This window comes from Orbicella franksi, chromosome 1 (genome assembly GCF_964199315.1).
Source record: "Orbicella franksi chromosome 1, jaOrbFran1.1, whole genome shotgun sequence".
Lineage (NCBI taxonomy): Eukaryota > Metazoa > Cnidaria > Anthozoa > Scleractinia > Merulinidae > Orbicella > Orbicella franksi.
The window spans coordinates 37,572,081-37,596,641 of NC_138145.1; the positions used below are offsets into that span (position 1 = coordinate 37,572,081).

At 37.5% G+C, this 24,561-nt stretch overlaps 2 protein-coding genes across 2 annotated transcripts in view; both read left to right on the plus strand.

Annotated features, from left to right (window-relative positions):
- LOC145461481 (uncharacterized) overlaps positions 1-24,561 on the plus strand; it is a 479,224-nt gene that overhangs the window by 236,538 nt on the left and 218,125 nt on the right.
- On the plus strand, positions 10,575-16,019 carry LOC145461900 (uncharacterized). The gene is made up of 5 exons (XM_081445676.1): positions 10,575-10,858; positions 14,054-14,144; positions 14,649-14,849; positions 15,105-15,197; positions 15,557-16,019. Exons 2-5 carry the CDS (start codon positions 14,080-14,082, stop codon positions 15,621-15,623), a joined length of 426 nt encoding a protein of 141 aa, XP_081301802.1. The 5' UTR covers positions 10,575-10,858; positions 14,054-14,079; the 3' UTR covers positions 15,624-16,019.

Below are 24,561 nucleotides of genomic sequence, written 5' to 3' on the forward strand. Positions count from 1 at the left end.
GGAAGTTGATTGTAAAAAAGAATTCGCAGCATCGACCGATCGATCGATAGAGGTTAATTTTAACTTAACTAATTGTAAGGTAATTTAATCGGAACAAAAGTGTGGGTTTTGTAGGGAAAGTGAAAATTAACAGCGCTAAAATATTAAAAAAAGATTACAAAATAAAACTAATTACAACTTTGAGAACGTTTGTTATGTGAAAGCAAGGTGTAAGTACTGTGTTGTGGGATGCCTTTAATTTTCAAACGTGTCGAGGAAACAGCTAATACCCAAAGCCGAAGGAGTTAACAATGTTTGAGGGCATCAATTGACATGTAGTCACCTTTTTCTTTAATATACGCCAATCATTAAAGATAAACTTAGAAATGATGGACGAATTCCTCTTAAGAAAAGCTTATATTGTGGCTTATATCTTGTATTTGTACTTTTGAAGCCACAGTTATTAACAGGTCACTGAGCCTGCCTGGCTAAACGTGCTAATATATTTTGTGGAACTCGTCCGTATCTTTGACATTTTTATCGCCTTGTTATTTTGTGCTCACTGCAAATAACAATCTGCTAAGTGGAATTTTTGACCCAAGGCGATTGAAAGAAAAACCGAATTAAGGCGGCAACACGAATGGACATTTCACGTTGTAAAATTTACTAATCATCCTTGTGATAACCAGGAAATTTAGTGAAAAGCTAATTTTAGGTGACAGCAGCTTTGTAAACTGTTTTTGTTATTCTGAATTTGGGTTGCTTACGCTAGTGGCCATAAAATTATAAAATTAGTTATTTCAAAGATTAAACAGGCAGCTTATAATTAAAAAGATCGCGAAGCATCGATGGATCGATCGAGGAAATTTATGCTGAGGAAACTTGGAGAATCAAGAAAAGTCTGCTCTACTAGTTACAAAAGAGAAAGCGAAACGATCCTTTATTAAAACAATAGCTTGTGCAGCTTGAAGCTCTGTTGATCACTAATTCCAATTCAGATCTATATGTACAATGCAAAATTATAATGAGGATACTGCAACCATATTGGAGATCCATTGGAAAGTTTACACGAGAATTCTAAACAAAATTTAAAACGCTAAAATGTTCAAAATTTAAAAAATTATCCATAAAAATAGTTTGAGAAGGTTAATTTTGATAGAAAGCAAGGTATAAGTGCTGCATCGTGACGAGGAAACAGCTCATGCGCGAAACCGTGGCCGTTTACGTAACAACGTCTGACGGCAGCAAGTGGCATATTGTCAACTTTTTCCTTGATGTACGCGAGTTATTAAAGGTTAACCAATCAAAAGTCCGCAGCTATTATGTAGTGTTCTTGCTAGACTGAATTTAAATTTCTTCAAATGCCTAGAAACTATTTGCTTTAAAAACTGACTATGAAATAAATTTTTGCAAAAAAAATGCAATGGAAGTCCTCAATCAAAATAGAACTCATTCCTGAGTACTAAATTATCCTGACTTTCATATCCTTTTGCAAGAATTTAAAATTCACAATGAGCTTGGTCCAAAACCGAATAATCAACAAATTAGTGCTCGGCTACCGTAAAAAACGCTAGTATATTTGTTTAAATTTACGTGGAAATATCACAGAACTGTATTTTGAGACAGGTTCTTACTTAAATTCTGGGGATATTGTGAATTTTTATCTGCATTTTCGTGATTGTTAAATGTCTCATTTTATTTTAGTTTATCAGTCAATTATTCTTTGAGTTAAAAGGGAAGGAAGAATAGCCCAATCAACAGTTGGGTAAGACATTGATAATTTAATAGATGTAGTTGCTCGGTTTGCGTGGATTTTGACTTTTTATTGTTTATAGAGTTCTTCAGCAATCCATTGACATTAGGGGTACGTCATAAATATAAATGAATATGAATATTGCATCAATATTGCATCAATATTTACTTTTTATGGCCCACGGAGTTCTTCAGCAATCCACTGACATTAGGAGTCTTCGACATTTTTCTTTTTCAAAAATATATGTATAAAGTGATTTACATGTGCAGAGCGATTTCAAAGCGAAAACAGCAGATATATCCACCAGACCTACTGTAGCTTTTTAATTTTGCTGCGTTCGTAAAATTGCCATCTGTCACAAACTAATCATCGATATTTAGTCTCTGGCGGCGCACGTAATTAAAAATTTTAATTTAAAAAGGAAATGTTTGCCGTTTTAACTTTACAAAAGAATAAGGAACAGGATCATATTTACTCAATGCCTTGTTTGATCTTGAATTTGAAAAAGTATTTACCTTTAAGGAACTATACCTTACAGCTTAATTCTCTATTAACTGGAGTTTATAAGTCAAGGTTATAAGTCTTTCCGACGGGGAAAGTAAACTTAGAGATTTGAAGTTGGTTTTAGCATGCCACTTGGAGTTAGATTGGCAATTGAGTGCACATTGTTAGCGGCCCAGTGTTAATGAAATGATAAAGATGCGGCATCTGTTTTCGTTGTCCATTTTATGGCCCACAAATTTGAATAATGACCATCAAATAACCATTGGCGCTCTTTTTGTCTTAAATTTCAGTTTCGGTAAAACAAATGGACTTGGAATGAAAATTCAATGTTACACAGTGCGCTGAACTTGTTCTTGAACTAGTAATTGTCCTTTTAGCGACCTAGGAACACTCTCTTAGCCTCACTAGCCAAGCGAAAAAAAAAAACAAACAAAACAAAATATATAGAATACATTTAGGTCGTGTTCTATTGGAATCAACCGTTTCTGCCTGTTGGGTCTTTTCGTGTTCTATCGGGGGAAGACTGTTTTCTGTTGCTTTGCTTGATCAAGGTTTTTTTAACCGGCCTCAAACCTGGGGGAAACAGTTTAAAAAGCATGATTGTAGCTCGCGTGAGGACTATTGCAAGGAGTTACCGCGCTTCAACCGCAAATGGTTAGAAAAGTACATTATTTTCAATCGAAGGACAAAACTTAGAAAGATGCATGAGATTTTGTAAAAAGTGAAATGGTTTTGGAAGCGGGATGACCAGCACAGTTTAAAAGTCCGCACGTGACGAGTGTGGACAAAAACATTAAGTTCTCTTTTCACTTAATTTCTTCTGGGAGTTTCATGCTTCAACGGTCATAAATTAGTCACCAAACTTCAACTCAGACCTCTACAAATGTATATTTAAAGAAAACTCAGTACACTTCTTCAAGGAATACGGTTCCTATTACAGATGTAGAAACGGACACACATCTTTTGATAGTTCGTGCTTATTTATCATAATGTATCCACAGGTGCTGCTAATTCTCTTTCTTAACTGTATATTTTGATCAACTACAAAATTATGTTCACCTAGTATCAAGGCGAATTTAAAAATCGTTGGCCAAGCTCAAAACTTTTCCAAGGGATCCTTGTTAATTTTGAGGTTTATTTTAATTCGCAGCTATTATCGTAACAAGATATTGCATGAAGATAATTTATTACCTCTTGTTTTTTGTGCTGTGTTTATAGGGAGTACATTAATGCTGTACTAATAAATTTGAGATCCAAAGTTTCACTTATTCAACCTGTTGTTGAGTTCACTGACGAAACAAAATATTTTTAAGATTGCATAGATTACCGTAGAATCTAATATTAGCATGAATGATTAACAATGTTTTGTTATGAAATATTTGAAAGTAAAACCTGCAGTATCAACCTAGACGTTCTATTGTCTCGTTTCACTACAATTTGGTATCCATCACTTCCTGTTCAAACGCCAGTTGTAGTTGACTGGGCTCTATTCTTATTTTCCTGTGTCTTTTAGTTGCTGTAATGATCGGCGCCGCTGACCTTTTAGAGCAGCACAAAACCAGGGCTTCTGTGAACTCAGGAATCCTTAACGCGTACAAAACTGGATTCACAAAGGAGCTCGATATATTTAAAACTACCACCAGGTAATACCAAAGGCTAGGTATCTGGACATGATAGACTAAATTTAGATTGATCGAAATGATTAAAGGGAGCCACGAGAGCAAAGAAAGAGTAGATACAAACATCAAAGTCTTTGTTAAGCGTTTGCTTTGCGAGGCTCTGCGTGGTTGCTGTATTGCGACCCCTCCGTGTTGAAACTTTCTCCAAATGCCGATGTTACAACCACATATGATGAATATAACAATCAGTGCGTATACCATCCAAGGATATATGGCGTGTTTGCTTGAAATAAAGAGCTTCAATGCAGGGAAGATGGCGCCAAAAACCAGAGAAACTACCCAGATCAAACAAATAACAATGCGGTATGCTCGTAATGATAGTCTTCGATACTTGTGTGGCCAATAAGTGGCGTAAAATCTCTCGCAAGATATGAAAGCTGCTGAAGTTAAGGAGGCCTGCGAGAAAAAGGTATAAACGATTCGGCGCAAAGCTGTAAAATACATCGGCAATCCGGCAGACCAAAACCGATATTCAAACCCGACAACGTAAACGAACATGGGTGGAACCAAAGTTCCTAGCATCAGGTCAGCAAACGCCATATTGATGACTAGGAACAAACTTCTCTTACGAAGGCTCTTGTCTACTGCCAACAGAACAATGGTGAGCAAGTTTCCTACAACAATAAATACAAATGTCAAAACAAATGCGGCGCACAATGCGATGCCTTCTGCCTTGGAAGGAACAATTATTGATAAACCAGTGGCGTTCTCTGAGCTATTCGTAGCTGCTTCTGTTCTCATCATAATTTAGTTTCACTGAACGATTGAAACGACGATTAAACTTTGCCGATAATAACGTATCGTTACTTGATGGGAAAAATAGGAGTTCTGTAAACCGCAATGTATGAGAAAGAGTAGCGAGTGACAGATCATGACCAAATTTGTAGTTTTTTGACCGCTTTAAGACCAATCATCGTGGATTAATCTTTCACATGACATGTCTCAGTTGACTTAAAACTGACGCAACTTGTCAAGACTTTATAGACACCCATGTGCAACTTAATACGTCTGCGAGCGTGTTATGACTGCAATGTTTACCGGCTTCAACACGGACATGAGGTTGACACTGCGGTCTTTCTGAAAAAAGAAAACTACACAGGGACTTCAAGATAGGTCCTCAATTCGTGCGTGTTGGGCTTGATAGTTATTCCAAATATTATTGATCGCTTGTTGGAATTGTATTATTTGGGTCGCTAATAATGAGCGTAGATTGTAACGCAGCCAGATAAACGTGACAGGAACAAAGAATCAGCAACGGCAGGGTTCTTTTCTGTACATGACTTCAAATTGCGCCCATGAAATAAAAGCTTTACTTATTTCCCCACTTCATCATTTTAACTTTTTTGCGACAAATGTCATTATGAAAAGCTTAAGAGGCCCTGCGCCTAAGAAACGACCGATGATTTGCGGCTACAAAATAAAATCGGCCGATTTTTATCTCCCAAGTAGAGGTTACCGAATACTATTTAAAAATGAATTTCTTTTGTTTCAGTTTCGCTTTAAACCAAAAATATCGAGCCGCAAAGTTTTTCCGTCTGATAGCAGCAAAATCAGGCCGAAAATAAGGCCCCGCAAAATACTGGTCAGAAATTACTATCGCAACGCAAAATAATGAGAAAACTATACAGTGTTGAAGAAAAGGCCTTTTAATGCAATATCATTCGATAAACATCAAAAAACTGCCGAAGCGATTAAAAAATAAAGTTTCAAATGTTGCATACTAAATTAGATGGAGCGTTGGAGCTGATTTTAAAATAATTATTTCTCAAAAGTCCAACGCTGTTGAAAGCAATCACAGTGATGAATTAGACATTGGAGGGATACACATCACGTCTCTGGAAAAACATTTTTCGGCCAAAGTATATTGACCTTGTACAAAGCGTTCAAAAGTTACCGTGTTTACCGTTATCCTGCTACTTCGGCGAAACACTTCTCTTTTGTCAATACGGCCGTGGATAGCGTGTTAAACACCACTTTGAACCTTGCTAGGCATTCAAAGACCATCCTGAGTAGAAGGACGTAGAATTGAAAGAGACAGGAAGATGAAGAATAAGCAGAAAAAGAAAATAACTCGAAATTACCATCTGCTAACGAAAGTTGAATCTGGAAAATGTCGTCGCGTGACAGCGGCCGTTGACGTCATTTGTACAAATAGCGGCGGAATCCAAACGAATGCACAAATAGGGAAATAATTTTTCTCCGGCCAGAAAACGTTTAGTGGAACAATGTTATGTTATTTTTTCACAAATGATGGTCACTCAAAAGGAAAAACTTCCCCAACCGCCACACCGTTTTGGCCGCAGCGTTATCTGAGTTATGGGGTCACGACTAGATCCCTAGCCGCTGACCGCCGAAAGGACATTGCAGACTCGTTTTCCCACGCTCTTGCGACTTGACGTGAAAATTTAAAATTTACTAATCATCGTTGTAATAACTAGTAAATTTAGTGAAAAGCTAATAATAATAATCCCTTTATTTAAGTGTCGATGTATTTAGCATTAATGTGCTAATTGGGGACACTGTAAATAAATAAATATTTCAAATATAACATAAACTATTAAGAATCCCAACTGGTGGGAGGCTGACCAGTTGGCTATTTACACAACGCGGTCGAGGGGCTGAACTCGGGGCTACCGAGAACAAATCCAGATAGCGGTAGGGCGGAGGATTTGAACCAGGGACCTCCAGATTTCAAATCAAGCGCCCTAAACCACTCGGCCACGCTGCCTCCAATTTTAGGTGACATCAGCTTTTTAAACTGTTTTTGTTACGCGGAATTTGGGTTGCTTACGCTAGTGGCCATAAAATTATAGAATTAGTTTTTTCAAAGATTAACACGCAGCTTATAATTAAAAAGATCGCGAGGCATCGATGGATCGATCGAGGAAATTTATGCTGAGGAAACTTGGAGTAGGAATAAAAGTCTGCTCTTCTAGTTACAAAAGAGAAAGCGAAACGATCCTTTATTAAAACAATAGCTTGAGCAGCTTGAAGCTTTCTTGAACACTAATTCCAATTCAGGTCTATATGGACAATGCCAAATTATAATGAGGATAGTGCAACCATATTAGAGATCCATTAGAAAGTTTACACGAGAATTCTAAACAAAATTTAAAAGGCTGAAATGTTCAAAATTTAAAAAATTATCCATAAAAAAATAGTTTGAGAAGGTTAATTTTGACAGAAAGCAAGGTGTAAGTGTTGTCTCGTGGCGAGGAAACAGCTCATGCGCAAAACCGTGGGCGTTTACGTAACAACGTCTGATGGCACCAAGTGGCATATCGTCAACTTTTTCCTTGATGCACGCGAATTATTAAAGGTTAACCAATCAAAAGTCCGCAGCTTTTATGCACTGTTCTTACTAGACTAAATTTGAATTTCTACAAATAGTTAGAAACTATTTCCTTTTAAAACTCACTATGAAATAAATTTTTGCAAAAAAATGCAATGGAAGTCCTCAATCAAGATAGCACTCATTCCTGAGTACTAAATTATCCTGACTTTCACATTCTTTTGCAAGAATTTAAAATTCACAATGAGCCTGGTCCGAAACAAAATAATCAACAAATTAGTGCTCGGCTACCGTGAAAAACGATTGTATATTTCTTTAAATTTACATGGAAATATCACAGAACTGTATTTTGAGACAGGTTCGTACTTAAATTCTGGGGATATTGTGAATTTTCATCTGCGTTTTCGAGTATTTTGCTGTTACGTGATTGTTAAATGTCTGATTTTATTTTAGTTTATTAGCCAATTCTTTGGGTTAAAAAGGAAGGAAGAATAACCTAATCAACAACTGGGTAATTCATTGATAATTTAATAGATGTAGTTGCTTGGTTTGCATGGATGTTGACTTTTTATTGCTTATAGAGTTCTTCAGCAATCCATTGACATTAGGGGTAAGTCATAAATATGAAAGAATATGAATATTGCATCAATGTTGCATAAATAAGTACTTTTGATAGTTCGTGGAGTTCTTCAGCAATCCACTGACATTAGGAGTCTTCGACATTTTTCTTTGTCCAAAATACATCTATAAAGTGATTTACATGTGCAGAGCGATTTATAAGCGAAAACAGCAGATATATTCACCAGACCTACTGTAGCTAGCTTTTTAATTTTGCTGCGTTCGTGAATTGCCATCTGTCACAAGCTAATCATCGACATTTAGTCTCTGGCGGGGCCCGTAATTAAACATTTTAATTTAAAAAGGAAATGTTTGCCGTTCTAACTTTACAAAAGAATAACGAACAGAATCATATTAACTCAATGTCTTGTTTGATCTTGAATTTCCAAGAAGTATTTACCATTGAGGAACCATACCTTACAGCTTAATTCTCTTTTAACTCGAGTTTATAAGACACGGTTATAAGCCTTCCCGACGGGGAAAGTAAACTTAGAGATTTGGAGTTGGTTTTGCCATGCCACTTGGAGTTAGATTGGCAATTGAGTGCACATTGTTAGCGGCCCAGTGTTAATGAAGTGATAAAGATGCGACATCTGTTTTCTTTGTCCATTTTATGGCCCACAAATTTGAATAATGACCATCAAATAACCATTGGCGCTCTTTTTGTCTTAAATTTCAGTTTCGGTAAGACAAATGCACTTGGAATGAAAATTCAATGTTACACAGTGTGCTGAACTTGTTCTTGAGCTAGTAATTGTCCTTTTAGCGACTTAGGAACACTCTCTTAGCCTCTCTAGCCAAGCGAAAAAAAAAAAAAAGCAAAAACACAAACAAAATATATAGAATACATTTAGGTCGTGTTCTATTGGGATCAACCGTTTCTGGCTGTTGGGTCTTTTCGTGTTCTATTGGGGGAAAACCGTTTCCTATTGCTTTGCTTGATCAAGGCTTTTTGAACCGGCCTCAAACCAAGTTGAAACAGTTCAAAAAGCATTTTCGTGATTATGTCGCGTGATTGTAGCTCGCGTGAGGACTATTCCCAGGAGTTACCGCGTTTCAACCGTAAATGGTTAGAAAAGTGATCTATTGAGAAACGTCAACCGTATCAACCCAAATCGTTTGCAGTTGAAACGGTTGATCCCAATAAAACAAGACTTTATATAAGTTAATGTGGCATGCTAATAAAATCTGAGTTATGTGGGGAAACTGATCCTCTCAACCCTATATTAGTTATAAAGGGACAAATAAATAATCTTTCAAGTTGCTAGGAGCTGATTGAACAGTGCATTATTTTCACTCGAAGGAAAAAACATACTGAGAAAGCTGCATGAGATTTTGTAAAAAGTGAAATGGTTTTGGAAGCGGGATGATCAGTACAGTCTAGAAGTCTGCACATGACGAGTGTGGACAAAAATATTTAAAAGTTCTCTTTTCTATTAATTTCTTCTGGGAGTTACATGCTTCAACGGTCATAAATTAGTCACCAAACTTCAACTCAGACCTCTACAAATTTATATTTGAAGAAAACTCAGTACACTTCTTCAAGGAATACGGTTTCTATTACAGATGTAGAAACGGACACACATCTTTTGATAGTTCGTGCTTATTTATCATAATGTATCCACAGGTGCTGCTAATTCTCTTTCTTAACTGTATATTTTGATCAACTACAAAATTATGTTCACCTAGTATTAAGGCGAATTTAAAAATCGTTGGCCAAGCCCAAAACTTTTCCAAGGGATCCTTGTTAATTTTGAGGTTTATTTTAATTCGCAGCTATTATCGTAACAAGATATTGCATGAAGATAATTTATTACCTCTTGTTTTTTGTGCTGTGTTTATAGGGAGTACATTAATGCTGTACTAATAAAGTTGAGATCCAAAGTTTCACTTATTCAACCTGTTGTTGAGTTCACTGACGAAACAAAATATTTTTAAGATCGCATACCGTAGAATTAAATATTAGCATGAATGATTAACAATGTTCAAAACAATGTTTTGTTATGAAATATTAGAGAGTAAAACCTGTAGTATCAACCTAGAAGTTCTATTGTCTCGTTTCACTACAGTTTGGTATCCATCACTTCCTGTTCAAACGCCAGTTGTAGTTGACTGGGCTCTATTCTTATTTTCCTGTGTCTTTTAGTTGCTGTGATGAACGGCGACGCTGACCTTTTAGAGCAGCACAAAACCAGGGCTTCTGTGAACTCAGGAATCCTTAACGCGTACGAAACTGGATTTACAAAGGAGCTCGATATATTTAAAACTACCACCAGGTAATACCAAAGGCTAGGTATCTGGATATGATAGACTAAATTTAGATTGATCGAAATGATTAAAGGGAGCCACGACAGCAAAGCAAGAGTAGATACAAATATCAAGGTCTTTGTTAAAGAAGCTGGGTCACGACCGCGCATGCGTGTCCGGTCACGAAACAGTTTGAAAGTTTTAGCCTCAAACTTTCAATATCGTCGAGGAGGACGCTTTCATAACTTTATCCGAAAATATCTTTGCGATCCTAGAGGGATTTATATTTCTGATAGTTGTAATAGCTCAATTGATTGCTTTGGAGTATGTAGATGTAGATTTTGGTTGGTGTTTGAGGTTTAGAGAGTGAATTTTCGTGGATGTTTTAATGTCTTCCCTAGGCGGTCGGCGAACTGGAAGTGGCCGAAAGAAGATTCACGCTTCATTTTCTGAGGTTGTAAAGTTTTGGCAACGAGGCCATAGAAGGATTTGGTTAGACTGCCAAATTTATTCTTCGTGGGTATTTGCGAAGATTTATTGCGGATATCGAAGCGATTCAGCGTTTGCTGCCCACCTTCTTTCCTTGGAACGACGAAGAAGGCAAGCATCTTTCGTTTATTTTTCACGAGCACTTTGTGCCTTTGCTTGTGCCGTTTCTCTGGTTATTTCCGTGTTCTAATTCTTTTTATTCTCAAATAAGGGAAATTTACACAGCTGAGGAAATTTCAAGACGAGAGAAGAAACGAGACGATGGCCCTTCCGCAAAACGACGGCGCCATGTTGAAGGTGATACATTATGTAAACAAGTTTTCACTCGCAACTTTGACCTTTTTTAGATGAGGAATAAGTAGAGTAGGTGAAGTCGTTACATTTAAGAGTCCCTGTCCATAAGAATGGAAAATAACTCGGCAAGGATCGAAAATTCGATTTCGCTCATATATTTATGGTAGATAGGCTGGGGCATGACAAAAACTACTGGATAGTTTTTTTGGCAAAATATCCTTTTATTTGAAAGAAATATGCAAATTACCAAATTCCGTTAAAATCGTCATTTGACGCACCATTTTATTAAAAAAGTTTGAGAGCCTCGCATACAAAACCACATCATTCTTCCGTCTTTAAAACACTCAAATATTTTTGTGCAATGTTCAAATGTGTACTGGGTTGATTTTAGGGAATGTTGCGTTGTCTTTTTGGGTGCAAAATAATTAAATTTCGAAGACATGTATTTCATTCACTTAAAAGTACTTCGTGAATATAATTAATTTTCACCATGTGCGAAACCTTCAAATAGATCAAGCTTCTGGTGGTTGAATCGCAGAAGGATGGTCTACAGATTCCTGTAAAAATTTCTTTGGGCAAATGATTGTGAGCGACGCGAGAGCTTTTCAAAGTACGTCAAAAATGCAAATATTTGACCATCCGTCGTCAAATTTCAATTTACGGTTTAGACGTATATTTTAGCGTGCGCCACATGACTTGACCTATGTTAAGCTGAAATAGGCACAGAGCTGATAATTTCGAAATGTTCTAACCTGATTTGCTGTAAAAGGCAGGTCCAAAGCCGATTTGACGTGTTTCTAGTCGATCTCTCACCATTCGTCGCACATAAAGCAGATGTTTGCTTTTGTTTACACAAGGTTAACGTCCGATGTAGTGATCGCCTACTGTCAACCTATTATTGGTCGAATACTATGAATCTGTGACCATCTTTCTGCGCATATGAACATCGCTGCATCTAAGTCTAAAACGGCTGAGTCATTTGTAGATAGTTCCTTGCTTTGCGCTGCGCCAAAATATTGCGTTTGATCGATTGCTGACCATTGCTGATAAGCGTGTCGGCGCAGCACAATCTTACAGCTGTTATTGTTCGTCACGCAATGCTGTCACGGCATATGCTGCACATTTTGATCTATTTTGTATAGAGTACTCTCAGGATAAGTGTAACAATTTAATCATTGTTCATCTGTTTTTTCATATATATATAATAATAATAATATATGTGTATATTTATATAATCATATTCTATGGTGTACGTGGCCTCGGTCCAAATCACGTTTGTTGTACGTTCTGATGTTTCAGACAACAGCTGATAAAGCTAGTGCAACAGACTAAATTTAATTAGTAATTACGTGAGTAAATAGCCCTGGCCGTGCCATTTTATTTGGCGTATTTTGTTTGCTTAGTGGCGAGACATTGGTATGTAACAGAAAATAGAGGACTGTTGTCAATACAGTCCAAAATTATCGTCAGTAAAATATTGTAAATAAAACACCTATTGACCGGTTACCTCCGCGGCCATCATTTGGTCATTCCGATAAGGGTTTCATTATTGTCTTTACCCCTATTAAGCGGCCACCCAAAATTTAAGAACTTTGTTTTGGAAAGGGCGATGGCAGATAAGAGTCTGAAATTGAAGGTGCATGACGAGTGATAATTCAAACACACGTCTATCATGATTGTATTGAATTGACTCCATGTTCACCAAGAAATTTATAGCCCGATAGTGAAAAATTAAATATTCAAGGTACACCAACCTCTATTTAAGCGGCTAGCCCCATTAAGCGGTCGCCACCCATTTCCCCGAGGGTAGCCCACTGTATTACATGTAAACCAAAAATAATTGCATAGCGCGAAAAAGACCTAGGTATGAGTTTAGCGTTACAGTATTACGCAGGGGCATGTAGGTAACGGTGGTCGAGTAAAAGATAACAACAGGGGCAATGGTAAATTATTCATTCTTTTCATTTCTTAATTTAATCTCTTCCCACTCAACACGATTGTGTGCTCCCAGTGATTCCAAGCCTTACGGAGCCTTACGTATTAGGATAGAAATTGTCCCACCCCTACCCCCTAAATTGGGATGACAGATTTGCGTGACGAACAAGGAACCGCTAGAAGCAAGGATTCAAGCCATCAAACCATGATGATCAAACGTAATATTTTGGTGTAGTACAAAGTAAGCAACTATCTACGAATGACTTAGCCGTTTATGACTTAGATGCAGTGGTGATCATATGTGTCGAACGAGGGTCACAGATTCATGGTATTCGACCGTTAAATAAGTTGACAGTTGGCGATGTACATCGGACGTTATGTAAACAAAAGCAAACTTCTGCTTTATGTGCGACGAATGGTGAGAGAAACACATCAGATCGGCTTTGGACCTGCCTTTTACAGCAAATGAGGTTAGAACATTTCGAAATTATCAGCTCTGTGTCTATTTCAACTTAACATTGGTCAAGTCATGTGGCGCATGCTAAAATATGCGTCTAAACCGTAAATTGAAATTTGACGACGGATGGTCAAATATTTGCATTTTTGACGTACTTTGAAAAGCTCTCGCGTCGCTCACAATCATTTGCCCAAAGAAATTTTTACAGGAATCTGTAGACTATCCTTCTGCAATTCAACCACCAGAAGCTTGGTCCATTTGAAGGTTTCGCACATGGTGAAAATTAATTATATTCACGAAGTACTTTTAAGTGAATGAAATACATGTCCTTCGAAATTTAATTATTTTGCACCCAAAAAGACAACGCAGCATTCCCTAAAATCAATCCAGTACACATTTAAACATTGCACAAAAATATTTGAGTGTTTTAAAGACGGAAGAATGATGTGGTTTTGCATGCGAGGCTCTCAAACTTGTTTAATAAAATGGTGCGTCAAATGACGATTTTAACGGAATTTGTTAATTTCCATATTTCTTTGAATTAAAAGGATATTTTGCCAAAAAAACTATCCAGTAGTTTTTGTCATGCCCTAGCCCATCTACCATAAGAATATGAGCGAAATCGAATTTTCGACCCTTGCCGCGAAATTAAGAATTTGTCTGATTTGTACGGGCAGGCACTCTTAATTCATTTGGTCAGTTTTATTTTTACATATTTCCTTTATAGTCTGTTTATTTTTTTTTTCCTTATATATTTATTTATTTGTTTATTTATGTATCTATTCATTCATTTACATGTCACACAGCTGTCCCTCTTGTAACGTCCACTCCAATGAATGGGAAAGATATCCAGGTGCAGTTGCCAGATTTATCATTGGGAGGCGGTTATCATGACAGGTTAGTTTGTTATTTATGTTGTTGCAAAAGAGCTTGCTATTCAGAAATATATTGGATCTGTACAATCCAGCTGTATGTACTTTAACTGGGTTTAGTATATATCTACTAGCATTCTATCACGAATGCCGTTCGCTGATTGGCTATGTTGTTGTAAGGGTGGATCTGTCATCCATGCCTGCTTTTATCAGAAAGGTCCAGTCAAGTAACTGATGTCTTTTCAATCATGCTGCCCTCCACATGTTACCTTTATTATCCAGATATACAAAATTCCCTTTCTGCTTGGCGACTTTGTCAGTGATGCTCAAAATGTAATGTCCTGTGACTTGCATAGTTGTTTTATATATCACCTACTGTTTTGTTTGTCTCAATGAAACATTGAGTCTGACCAACTACACATGTATGTGGTTGAGCCAATAATATATATCTATATATAATGATACAGGTATGCATGTATGAAGTGAACGTATTACGAAATATGTTTTGTGTTCAACTTCTTTGTTGCAGTGAGGATGGTGATGTCGCTATTACAGGTATATCGGCTGATTTTGATTCAACAGGCGCCTCTTCTTTTTGCGTCAATGATGTCATATGTGAGGTCAAGAATGACTCGGTCATTATGAAAGGAGATGCTGACAAGTATCGTAATTCAGATGAGCCTGACAGTGAATCAAGTTGTTCAAGTGATTCAGATGAAATGACTTGGAGGTAAATGATTGTTTGTACTTGGCAACAGTTAGATACATGTACATCTGGTCAGCTTTCTTTGACAATCAACACTATGGGAAAATTATTTTCAAAGTTGCTGATTGCCAATGATCACTATTGCTATAAAAGGCAGTGTGCAATATAGACCACAATAATTTAATTAGAGGTGGTTTTATCATGAAATGTAGCATGATAATAATTACGCATATGTGTAATAATTGAAAGCATTGTTTTAATAGTTACTTTATATTGCAGAGGAGCACTTCCTCTTCAAGAGGCTCTAATTGAGCTCAATGAAGATCCTCCAGAGGACAGTGGAAGTGATAGTTCAGATATCGAGGACTTGGGGTAATATATGCACTAGCAAATTATTTATCAAAATAATTTTTTTTTCTCCACCCAAAACAGAAGTTTTCTAACTAGAAAATTGCACTTGAATCAGAAATCAATAATTTTTATTGATTATATGCAAATGTTATATTTCTCTTCAGTAACAACACACAACAATAGTTCTTAGTAAGCCTTGTAAATTATTAATTTGCTATTATAGTGTATTTTTGGCTTTATGATTCTGCCATATCTTTTTGTAGACTTAATCACATAAATAATTTCATATACATAATATCTATATTATTGTTAATGGATTTGTGTGGTATCATATGTCTTGATAATAAAATGATCCTTTAACATTTCTTTTAAATCTATAGGCTTGTAATGCAAGAGAGAGAAGATGGAACCAATGGTGGTTGCTGTGTTGCGACCCCTCCGTGTTGAAACTTTCTCCAAATACCGATGTTACAACCACATATGATGAATATAACAATCAGTGCGTATACCATCCAAGGATATATAGCGTGTTTGCTTGAAATAAAGAGCTTCAATGCAGTGAAGATGGCGTCAAAAACCAGAGAAACTACCCAGACCAAAAAAATAACAATGCGGTATGCTCGTAATGACAATCTTCGATACTTGTGTGGGGCCAATAAGTGGCGTAAAATCTCTCGCAAGATATGAAAGCTGCTGAAGTTAAGGAGGGCTGCGAGAAAAAGGTATCAACGATTCAGTAAAAAGCTTTAAAGTATAGGTAATCCGGCAGACCAAAAGTGATATTCAAATCCGACAACGTAAACGAACATGGGTGGAACCAAAGTTCCTAGCATCAGGTCAGCAAACGCCAGATTGATCATGATGAACCAGTGGCGTTCTCTGAGCTATTCGTAGCTGCTTCTGTTCTCATCATATTTTAGTTTCACTGAACGATTGAAACGTCGATTAAACTTTGCCGATAATAACGTATCGTTACTTGATGGGAAAAATAGGAGTTCTGTAAACTGCAATAGCTAAGAAAGAATAGCGAGTGACAGATCATGACCAAATTAGTAGTTTTTTGACCGTTTTAAGAGTGCCTGCCTGTAAAAATCAGACAAAATCATAATTTCGCGGCAAGGGTCGAAAATTCGATTTCGCTCATATTCTTATGGTAGATAAGCTAAGACATGACAAAAACCACTGGATAGTTTTTTTTGGCAAAATATCCTTTTATTTCAATGAAATATGCAAATTACCAACTTCCGTTAAAATCGTCATTTGACGCACCGTTTTATTAAGGAAGTTTGAGAGCCTCGCACGCAAAACCACATCATTCTTCCGTCTTTAAAACACGCAAATATTTTTGTGCAATGTTTAAATGTGTACTGGGTTGGTTTTAGGGAATGTTGCGTTGTCTTTTTGGGTGCAAAATAATTAAATTTCGAAGACATGTATTTCATTCACTTAAAAGTACTTCGTGAATATAATTGATTTTCACCTTGTGCGAAATTAAACCTTCAAATGGATTAAGCCTCTGGTGGTTGAATCGCAGAAGGATGATCTACAGATTCCTGTAAAAATTTCTTTGGGCAAATGATTGTGAGCGACGCGAGAGCTTTTCAAAGTACGTCAAAAATGCAAATATTTGACCATCCGGCGTCAAATTTCAATTTACGGGTTAGACGTATATTTTCGCATGCGCCACATGACTTGACCTATAATAAGTTGAAATAGACACAGAGCTGATAATTTCGAAATGTTCTAACCTTATTTGTTGCAAAAGGCAGGTTCAAAGCCGATTTGACGTGTTTCTAGTCGATCTCTGACCATTCGTCGCACGTAAAGGAGAAGTTTGCTTTTGTTTACACAACGTTAACGCCCGATGTACATCGTCAACTGTCAACCTATTATTGGTCGAATACCAGGAATCTGTGACCATCTTTCTGCGCATATGAACATCACTGCATATAAGTCAAAAACGGCTGAGTCATTTGTAGATAGTTGCTTGCTTTGCACTGAGCCAAAATGATACGTTTGATCGATTGCTGACCATTGCTGATAAGCGTGTCGGCGCAGCACAATCTTACAGCCGTTATTTGTTCGTCACGCAATGCTGTCACGGCATGTGCTGCACATTTTGATCTATTTTGTACAGAGCACTCTCAGGATAAGTGAAACAATTTAATCATTCTTCATCTGTTTGTTTATATATATAATAATATGTGTATATTTATATAATCGTTTTCTATAGTGTACTTGGCCTCGGTCCAAATCACGTTTGTTGTACGTTTTGATGTTTCAGACAACAGCTGATTAAGCTAGTGCCTGTACTCACTAGAATTTTTAAAAAATCGCCATGGAACAAATTATAGATCAATGAAGCAAGAACTAGCTGAAATAAAAATAGGAAATCACAACGTGTCTAATTCGTGAGAAAAACAGACTAAATTTAATCAGTAATTACGTGAGTAAATAGCCCTGGCCATGCCATTTTATTTGGCGTATTTTGTTTGCCTAGTGGTGAGGCATTGGTATGTTTCTAACAGAAAATAGAGGACTTTTGTCAATACAGTCCAAAATTATCGTCAGTAAAATATTGTAAATAAAACACTTATTGACCGGTTACCTCCGCGGCCACCATTTGGTCGTTCCGATAAGGATTTCATTGATGTCTTTACCCCTATTAAGCGGCCACCTAAAATTTAAAAACTTTGTTTTGGAAAGGGCGATGGCAGATAAGAGTCTGAAATTTAAGGTGCATGACGAGTGATAATTCAAATACATGTCTATCATGATTGTCTTGAATTGACTCCATGTTCACCAAGAAATTTATAACCCGATAGTGAAAAATTAAATATTCAAGGTACACCAACCTCTATTTAAGTGGCTAGCCCCATTAAGCGGTCACCACCCATTTCCCCGGGGGTAGCCCATTGTATTACATGTAAACCAAAAATAATTGCACAGCGCGAAAAGACCTAGGTATGAGTTTAGCGTTACAGTATTACGCAGGGCATGTAGGTAGCGGTGGTCGAGTAAAAGATAACAACAGGGGCAATGGTAAACTATTCATTCTTCTCACTTCTTAATGTATCTCTTCCTACTCAACGCGATTGTGTACTCCCAGTGGTTCCCAGCCTTACGGAGCCTTATGTGTTAGGATAGAAATTGTCCTACCCCTACCCCCTAAATTGGGATGACAGCATTGCGTGACGAACAGGGAACCGCTGCAAGCAAGGATTCAAGCCATCAAACCATGATGATCAAACGTAATATTTTTGGTGTAGTGCAAAGCAAGCAACTATCTACAAATGACTTAGCCGTTTTTGACTTAGATGCAGTGGTGATCATATGTGTCGAAAGAGGGTCACATATTCATGGTATTCGACCGTTAAATAAGTTGACAGTTGGCGATGTACATCGGACGTTATGTAAACAAAAGCAAACTTCTGCTTTATGTGCGACGAATGGTGAGAGAAACACGTCAAATCGGCTTTGGACCTGCCTTTTACAGCAAATGAGGTTAGAACATTTCGAAATTATCAGCTCTGTGTCAATTTCAACTTAACACTGGTCAGGTCATGTGGCGCATGCGAAAATATACGTCTAACCCGTAAATTGAAATTTGACGAGAGAATGGTCAAATACTTGCATTTTTGACGTACTTTGAAAAGCTCTCGCGTGGCTCACAATCATTTGCCCAAAGAATTTTTTACAGGAATCTGTAGATCATCCTTCTGCAATTCAACCACCAGAGGCTTAATCCATTTGAAGGTTTCGCACATGGTAAAAATCAATTATATTCACGAAGTACTTTTAAGTGAATGAAATACATGTCTTCGAAATTTAATTATTTTGCACCCAAAAAGACAACGCAACATTCCCTAAAACCAACCCAGTACACATTTAAACATTGCGCAGAAATATTTGCGTGTTTTAAAGACGGAAAAATGATGTGGTTTTGCATGCGAGGCTCTCAAACTTGTTTAATAAAATGGTGCGTCAAATGACGATTTTAACGGAAGCTGGTAATTTGGATATTTCTTTGAAATAAAAGGATATTTTGCCAAAAAACTATCCAGTAGTTTTTGTCATGCCCTAGCCTATCTACCATGAAAATATGAGCGAAATCGAATTTTCAACCCTTGCCGAATTATTTTCCATTTTTATGGACAGGGACTCTTAAGACCAATCATCGTGGACTAATCTTTCACATGACATGTCTCAGTTGACTTTACACTGACGCAACTTGTCAAGGCTTTATAGACACCCATGTGCAACTTAATACGTCTGCGAGCGTGTTATGGCTGCAATGTTTACCGGCTTCAACACGGACATGAGGTTGACACTACGGTCTTTCTGGAAAAAGAAAACGACACAGGGACTTCAAGATAGGTCCTCAATTCGTGCATGTTGGACTTGATAGAAATATTATTGATCACTTTACCGTTTCTTGAATTAAAAAAAACTCGAACGTTTTGAAAGAAACTGATAAGCGCTCGTATACAACTGCAAATGTCAAACTGACAATTAATTCAGTCCGTTCGAATTGTCTAAAGCGTGAAGTTTAATACTCAGACCAGAAATAATTGGAATCGTTTTTCGAAATTCTACTAAAAGAATCAGATATTCGCTCTCGATTTCTATGGGGCGATAGTTGATTCGGCCTTCGGTCTCATCAACTTTCACCTCATAGAAATCTCGAGCTCATAATCTAATTGTTAAGTAGTAAAGCAGATTAAAGAGTGCGTTCGAGTTTTGGTAGGTTTGGTATGTTAAAAAAGCAAAATTTTAGGAACAGCATTTTGTGCCTGAGCTGTTAGGTAGGCCTGAAATTGGCCTCCCTCTAGTAGTGGCGAAAACAAATGAATTGATCGCAAAGAACGTGCATACGATAGGGTTTGTTCTCGTTTATACAAGTGTTGTGTATTAGTTACGACCGGTCAATAAAAAAAGGACTGCAGTCGGTAGGCCACATTTAGTCCGCACTCCGTGTTTTATACCTGAGTCCGTGTTTTATGCCCATTTCGCAATGCTTAGTCCGCGTTTTATACCTAACTCTGTGTCTTATACCCAAACCCGTAGTCCGCAGTCCGCAATCTGCAGTCCGTAGTCTATGTTTTATTCTGACCGCGTAAATCGACACAAACGATGCCTGTTCCTTCGGTATGCGAGACAACCTGCTTTTACTACCAAAACTAGGACAATTATATTATGTTTACAAATACGACTTTGAATCGCCTTGGCATTGGGGGAACAGCTACAGGGCATTTTCACTTCCGTAACAATGAAACGGAGGACATGTTGGTGTACCAAAGCAATCCTGTGGGAGTTGAACTCTTTTCCTATGAACACACTTTCGTTGGGTTATGTTACATATTTTGCGCACAGAAATATAGGCCAGCGAAGTGAAACTACACATTTTCTCCTTTGGTTTATTCAGCAGAAAGCAGCGTTGGTTTTGGTCGAAGAGAAGAGGGTACACAACACGCAGCCAAACTCAAGCTTTCTGTTGGTACGAAAAGTCGTACACATTTCATGAAGACATGTCTGCAAGGTTTTCAAATGCCATTAACACTGACTTCAAACTTTAAACAACTTATCCGCTACAGTCTTCAATAAGCTGTCTGGACACTCGAAAGTCCGCAATATTGTACAACACTCCACAGAAAGCATATGGACAAACATGGAGATGACGTCATTCGCCCCTAAAGAATTTTTCTGAGCTGCCAAATTGGTGTCCATGTAAAGATTAGCCTCTTCCAGGCGTTCAGTTAGTTGGGGCTCGGCGCAGAAAACAGCGCGCGAAAAAATATAAAAAGCTTCATCTCACCGCACTTGTTTTTTTTATTTTCGCGCGCTGAATTTCGCGGTGCGCCCCAACTAACTGAACGCCTGGAAGAGGCTATAGAAAGATACATACACAAAATTTCGAATTTTTCCGCATTACCCGATTAGAACTGCGTTCTCTCGAACGCAATTATTGCTAAATGAAAGTGTAAAGCCTTTTTTAAATTATGAAAGCCAAACTTACTGTCATAAAGTAAACGGTGAACAGAATGGACAATACTTTATCAGGAGTTATTGTACGCCATTTCTGTTCTACAAGTATGGATAAAGGATTAAGTAAAGCAATAACCCACTAGCCTTAAATCCTTCAAGAATGCTGTCAGAGAATAATAGTGGTCGTGGTGACCTCTGCCTGTCATGATACACTCAATATCGTAGATTGTTCCCATATTTTTATTTTTATATGTAAATATCACGTACTGTTATCTATAACTACAGGGTTGTTTTATTACAAACAAATAGTTAGTGTAGGCATTTCTTTTATTTCCTATTTAGATTGATTACCTGTTTTTTCTTCTCATTTTCTAGTCTATAATAATGTTTTCCACGCAAAAACAGTTTAAAAGGGTAGGTCGAACAGGATGTATTCTTTCAGCCCACTCTTAGAAGTTTGGACATTAGACCTGCAGCTTTATTTACGTTGTAGATGCGTATGCTAATATCCTAAGAGACTGTATCAACGTCGACATTAAGGTAGACATTCAACTACGGCATTGCGTGTCACTGATGCATCATTGTTGAATTAGTCCGGCACGATGATTGGCCTTGAAAGAGCGAAAAACGCAAGTGAACAGCTGTTTTCTTATCCCTATGTAGTATTGAAACTCCAAACGTTTCCGTTGTGGACATTTGCCGATGATCGGCCTCCATACAGGCCAAAATGAACAAACAGAATACTCCGAGCTGTCGCCTTTCAGGCTACTCAATAGGGGACCTTAGACCCTCACTAGTAAAGCCACAGGTCTTTTTCTAGATGGAAACGTTTTCATCGTTCATCTAAAACGCCAAAAATAAGCCGCACATCGGCAGCTAACAGGAGCCCGGAGAATGCGACTAGTTCATCAATGCTTGATCCTTCCAAAGCAGAAGGCATTGCATGGTGTAGCGCGTTTATTTTGATATCCATCTTCAGTGTCGCAGGAAACTTGCTCACCATTGTTCTCTTTGTACTGAACAAGAATCTTCGTAAGAAAAGTTTATTTCTCGTCATCAATATGGCGTTTGCTGACCTTATGTTAGGAGCGTTTTCTCTACCAGGCTACATTTTCGTTATCGGTAATGATTATCAACTATGGACAGAAGCTAGTACAGAGTTTCTAACTGTCAACAGAATCATCGACACCGTTTTCTCACAGGTGGCGCTTATTTCTGCGGTTTTCATCTCCGCCTAGAGATTTTACGCTATATATTGGCCGTTTAAGCACCGAACACTAACTGTGCAAAAATACCGCATTGTTCTTGGTATGGTATGGGCACTAGCCGTCCTTATCTCCGCAGTGTTCAACGCGTTATTCAATTTAATTTCGTTCAAACATTCCGTGTTTGTTTGGACACCATACACTTTAATTCTAGTACTTGTCATATGTGGTTGTCATATCGGCATTTGGAGAAAGTTTCGACATGGAAGGGTTGCTTCGCAACAGGAAAGCAAAGCCTTCCAAAACAAACGCTTAACAAAGACGTTGATGTTTGTATCTACTCTTGCTTTGCTGTCATGGACACCGTTAATTGTTTTGAGCTGTTTACACGCGTTAACTATCTCGATACCTTTGAGATATTTTACTATCGCCAACATTCAAAATTTTTCGAACTCTTTTGTAAATCCAATTGTGTATGCATTTAAAATTCCTGAGTTTAAACAAGCCTTTCTTTCGTGCTGTTTTGCAAGGCAAGCAGCAGTTAACATCGGAGACATTAAAAGAAGAAATAAGATGGCTCCCACTTCGACTTTGGAGACACAGCTAAGAACATTGCGAACAGATCCTAGTCACCTTCAATTGTCGTTTGAACAGGAAGAGATGGACACCAAACTGTAGCATTTACATTGAAGGATATAAATTGAATTGTACAACTAGACCATTGTTCATAAATCGGATTCTGATTCTCGATGCCGCTGTTATTTGATCTTTTAAAAGAACATCACATGACGACGCTATCGTCTCTTTAAATTCTTTTATATAACAAAGAAACGAAAAAAAAATTCAATCAGGTCATCTATGCGTCTATCCTCTAATAGACCATAGATAAAAGTAATCAAAATGCATGAATAATTTTCTAAATTCAGCATTATAAATCAAATGATGAGGATTTTTTGTGGTTGAATGAAAAATCGGAAGAGCGTGATATCGCCGAAGTGTTCCAGTAAAGCTAAACGATGCGTGGCTTAATTCTCGGTTTATTCCAGGTGGTTGATATCAAACCGCATTTCCAGAGTGTTTCTCTTTTAAAAGGCATTCATCTGACACAAACCTGCATAGAACATAGTAAACGAGCTGTAATATGAACTCTAATCCCACAGCCATAAGATAACAAAAACGCAGTTAAGACTTTGGTCCGCCACGGAAAATGTAGGGCATTCTTAACAAAACCTTTTTAAGTTTCTCTTTCAGCGTATAGAACCGAAATGTAATTAGTTTCACGTTAGAAGCTTACAAATGGTGCGTAAAACATCTAATCTTAATGTCAGTAATAACATATCTTTTAAACATCACGCGACATAATGAATGTCATTTTGCGTATTAGAAAAAACAGGTGGCTGCTAAGCAATTTTCTCAAATTCCTTTTAGCTTAGGATTACCTCTTACCTCCAATTAAACTAAAAGCGTACTACAGAATATTTGTTTTAGGTGTCGAGTTATAGTTTTACTGTTTTTGGAAATCACCCATTATTCAAGCTACTGTTTTTTGTTTTTTGTTTTTTTTTCTGGAAAGAAAAAAGTCTCTGTTGCGAAAACTTAGAAAACATGCCAAGAAGGCCTTATTGCCTTGAAACATTTTAGGATTACAGTCAAACGTGCGACCACCTCTCCTCAGCGACCAGTTTTCCAAAATACCAACAGTTTTTAAAAATCACTATATTTAGAACCTCTTGTAAGCGACCACCTCTCGTAAGCGACCGCGACCACTTTTAGAGCTAATAGTTTGAAATTATCTTTTGTTTTGGACCTTCCGTAAGCGACAGCTTGACAGATAATAGAGCAGAAATTGGATAATAAGTTGTTGTAACATTAGCGCAATACTGGGTAGTACAAGAGACGGATATTTCTCAATGATAAGTAGAGTATTTTTTTCTCGAAATTGACTTTTGAAAAACATTTAAAACATGGGGTAAGTTTCTGCAGTTACCATATGTTAATGAGGCCAAATTTTCGCCCAATATTCCCTCGTAAGCTACTCCCTCCCGTAAGCGCTTACGGGAGGTTCGACCGTATGTTAAATGGTAGGTTTTTATCATATGACCCGTACAGCCCCGTACGCTATTTCTTTGCAAAACCATAACGAAAGGTCCCGTGTCAGGGCCGTACTCGTCGAAGTAAGAGGGTCTGAAAAACTC

Bases quoted from the DNA above. Each gene is read 5' to 3' on its own strand.
- LOC145461900 (XM_081445676.1), top strand. From the start codon at position 14,080: ATGAATGGGAAAGATATCCAGGTGCAGTTGCCAGATTTATCATTGGGA. The intron at 14,145-14,648 runs GTTAGTTTGTTA...TCTTTGTTGCAG, and splicing joins GGAGGCGGTTATCATGACAG to TGAGGATGGTGATGTCGCTA. The intron at 15,198-15,556 runs GTAATATATGCA...TTAAATCTATAG, and splicing joins TCAGATATCGAGGACTTGGG to GCTTGTAATGCAAGAGAGAG.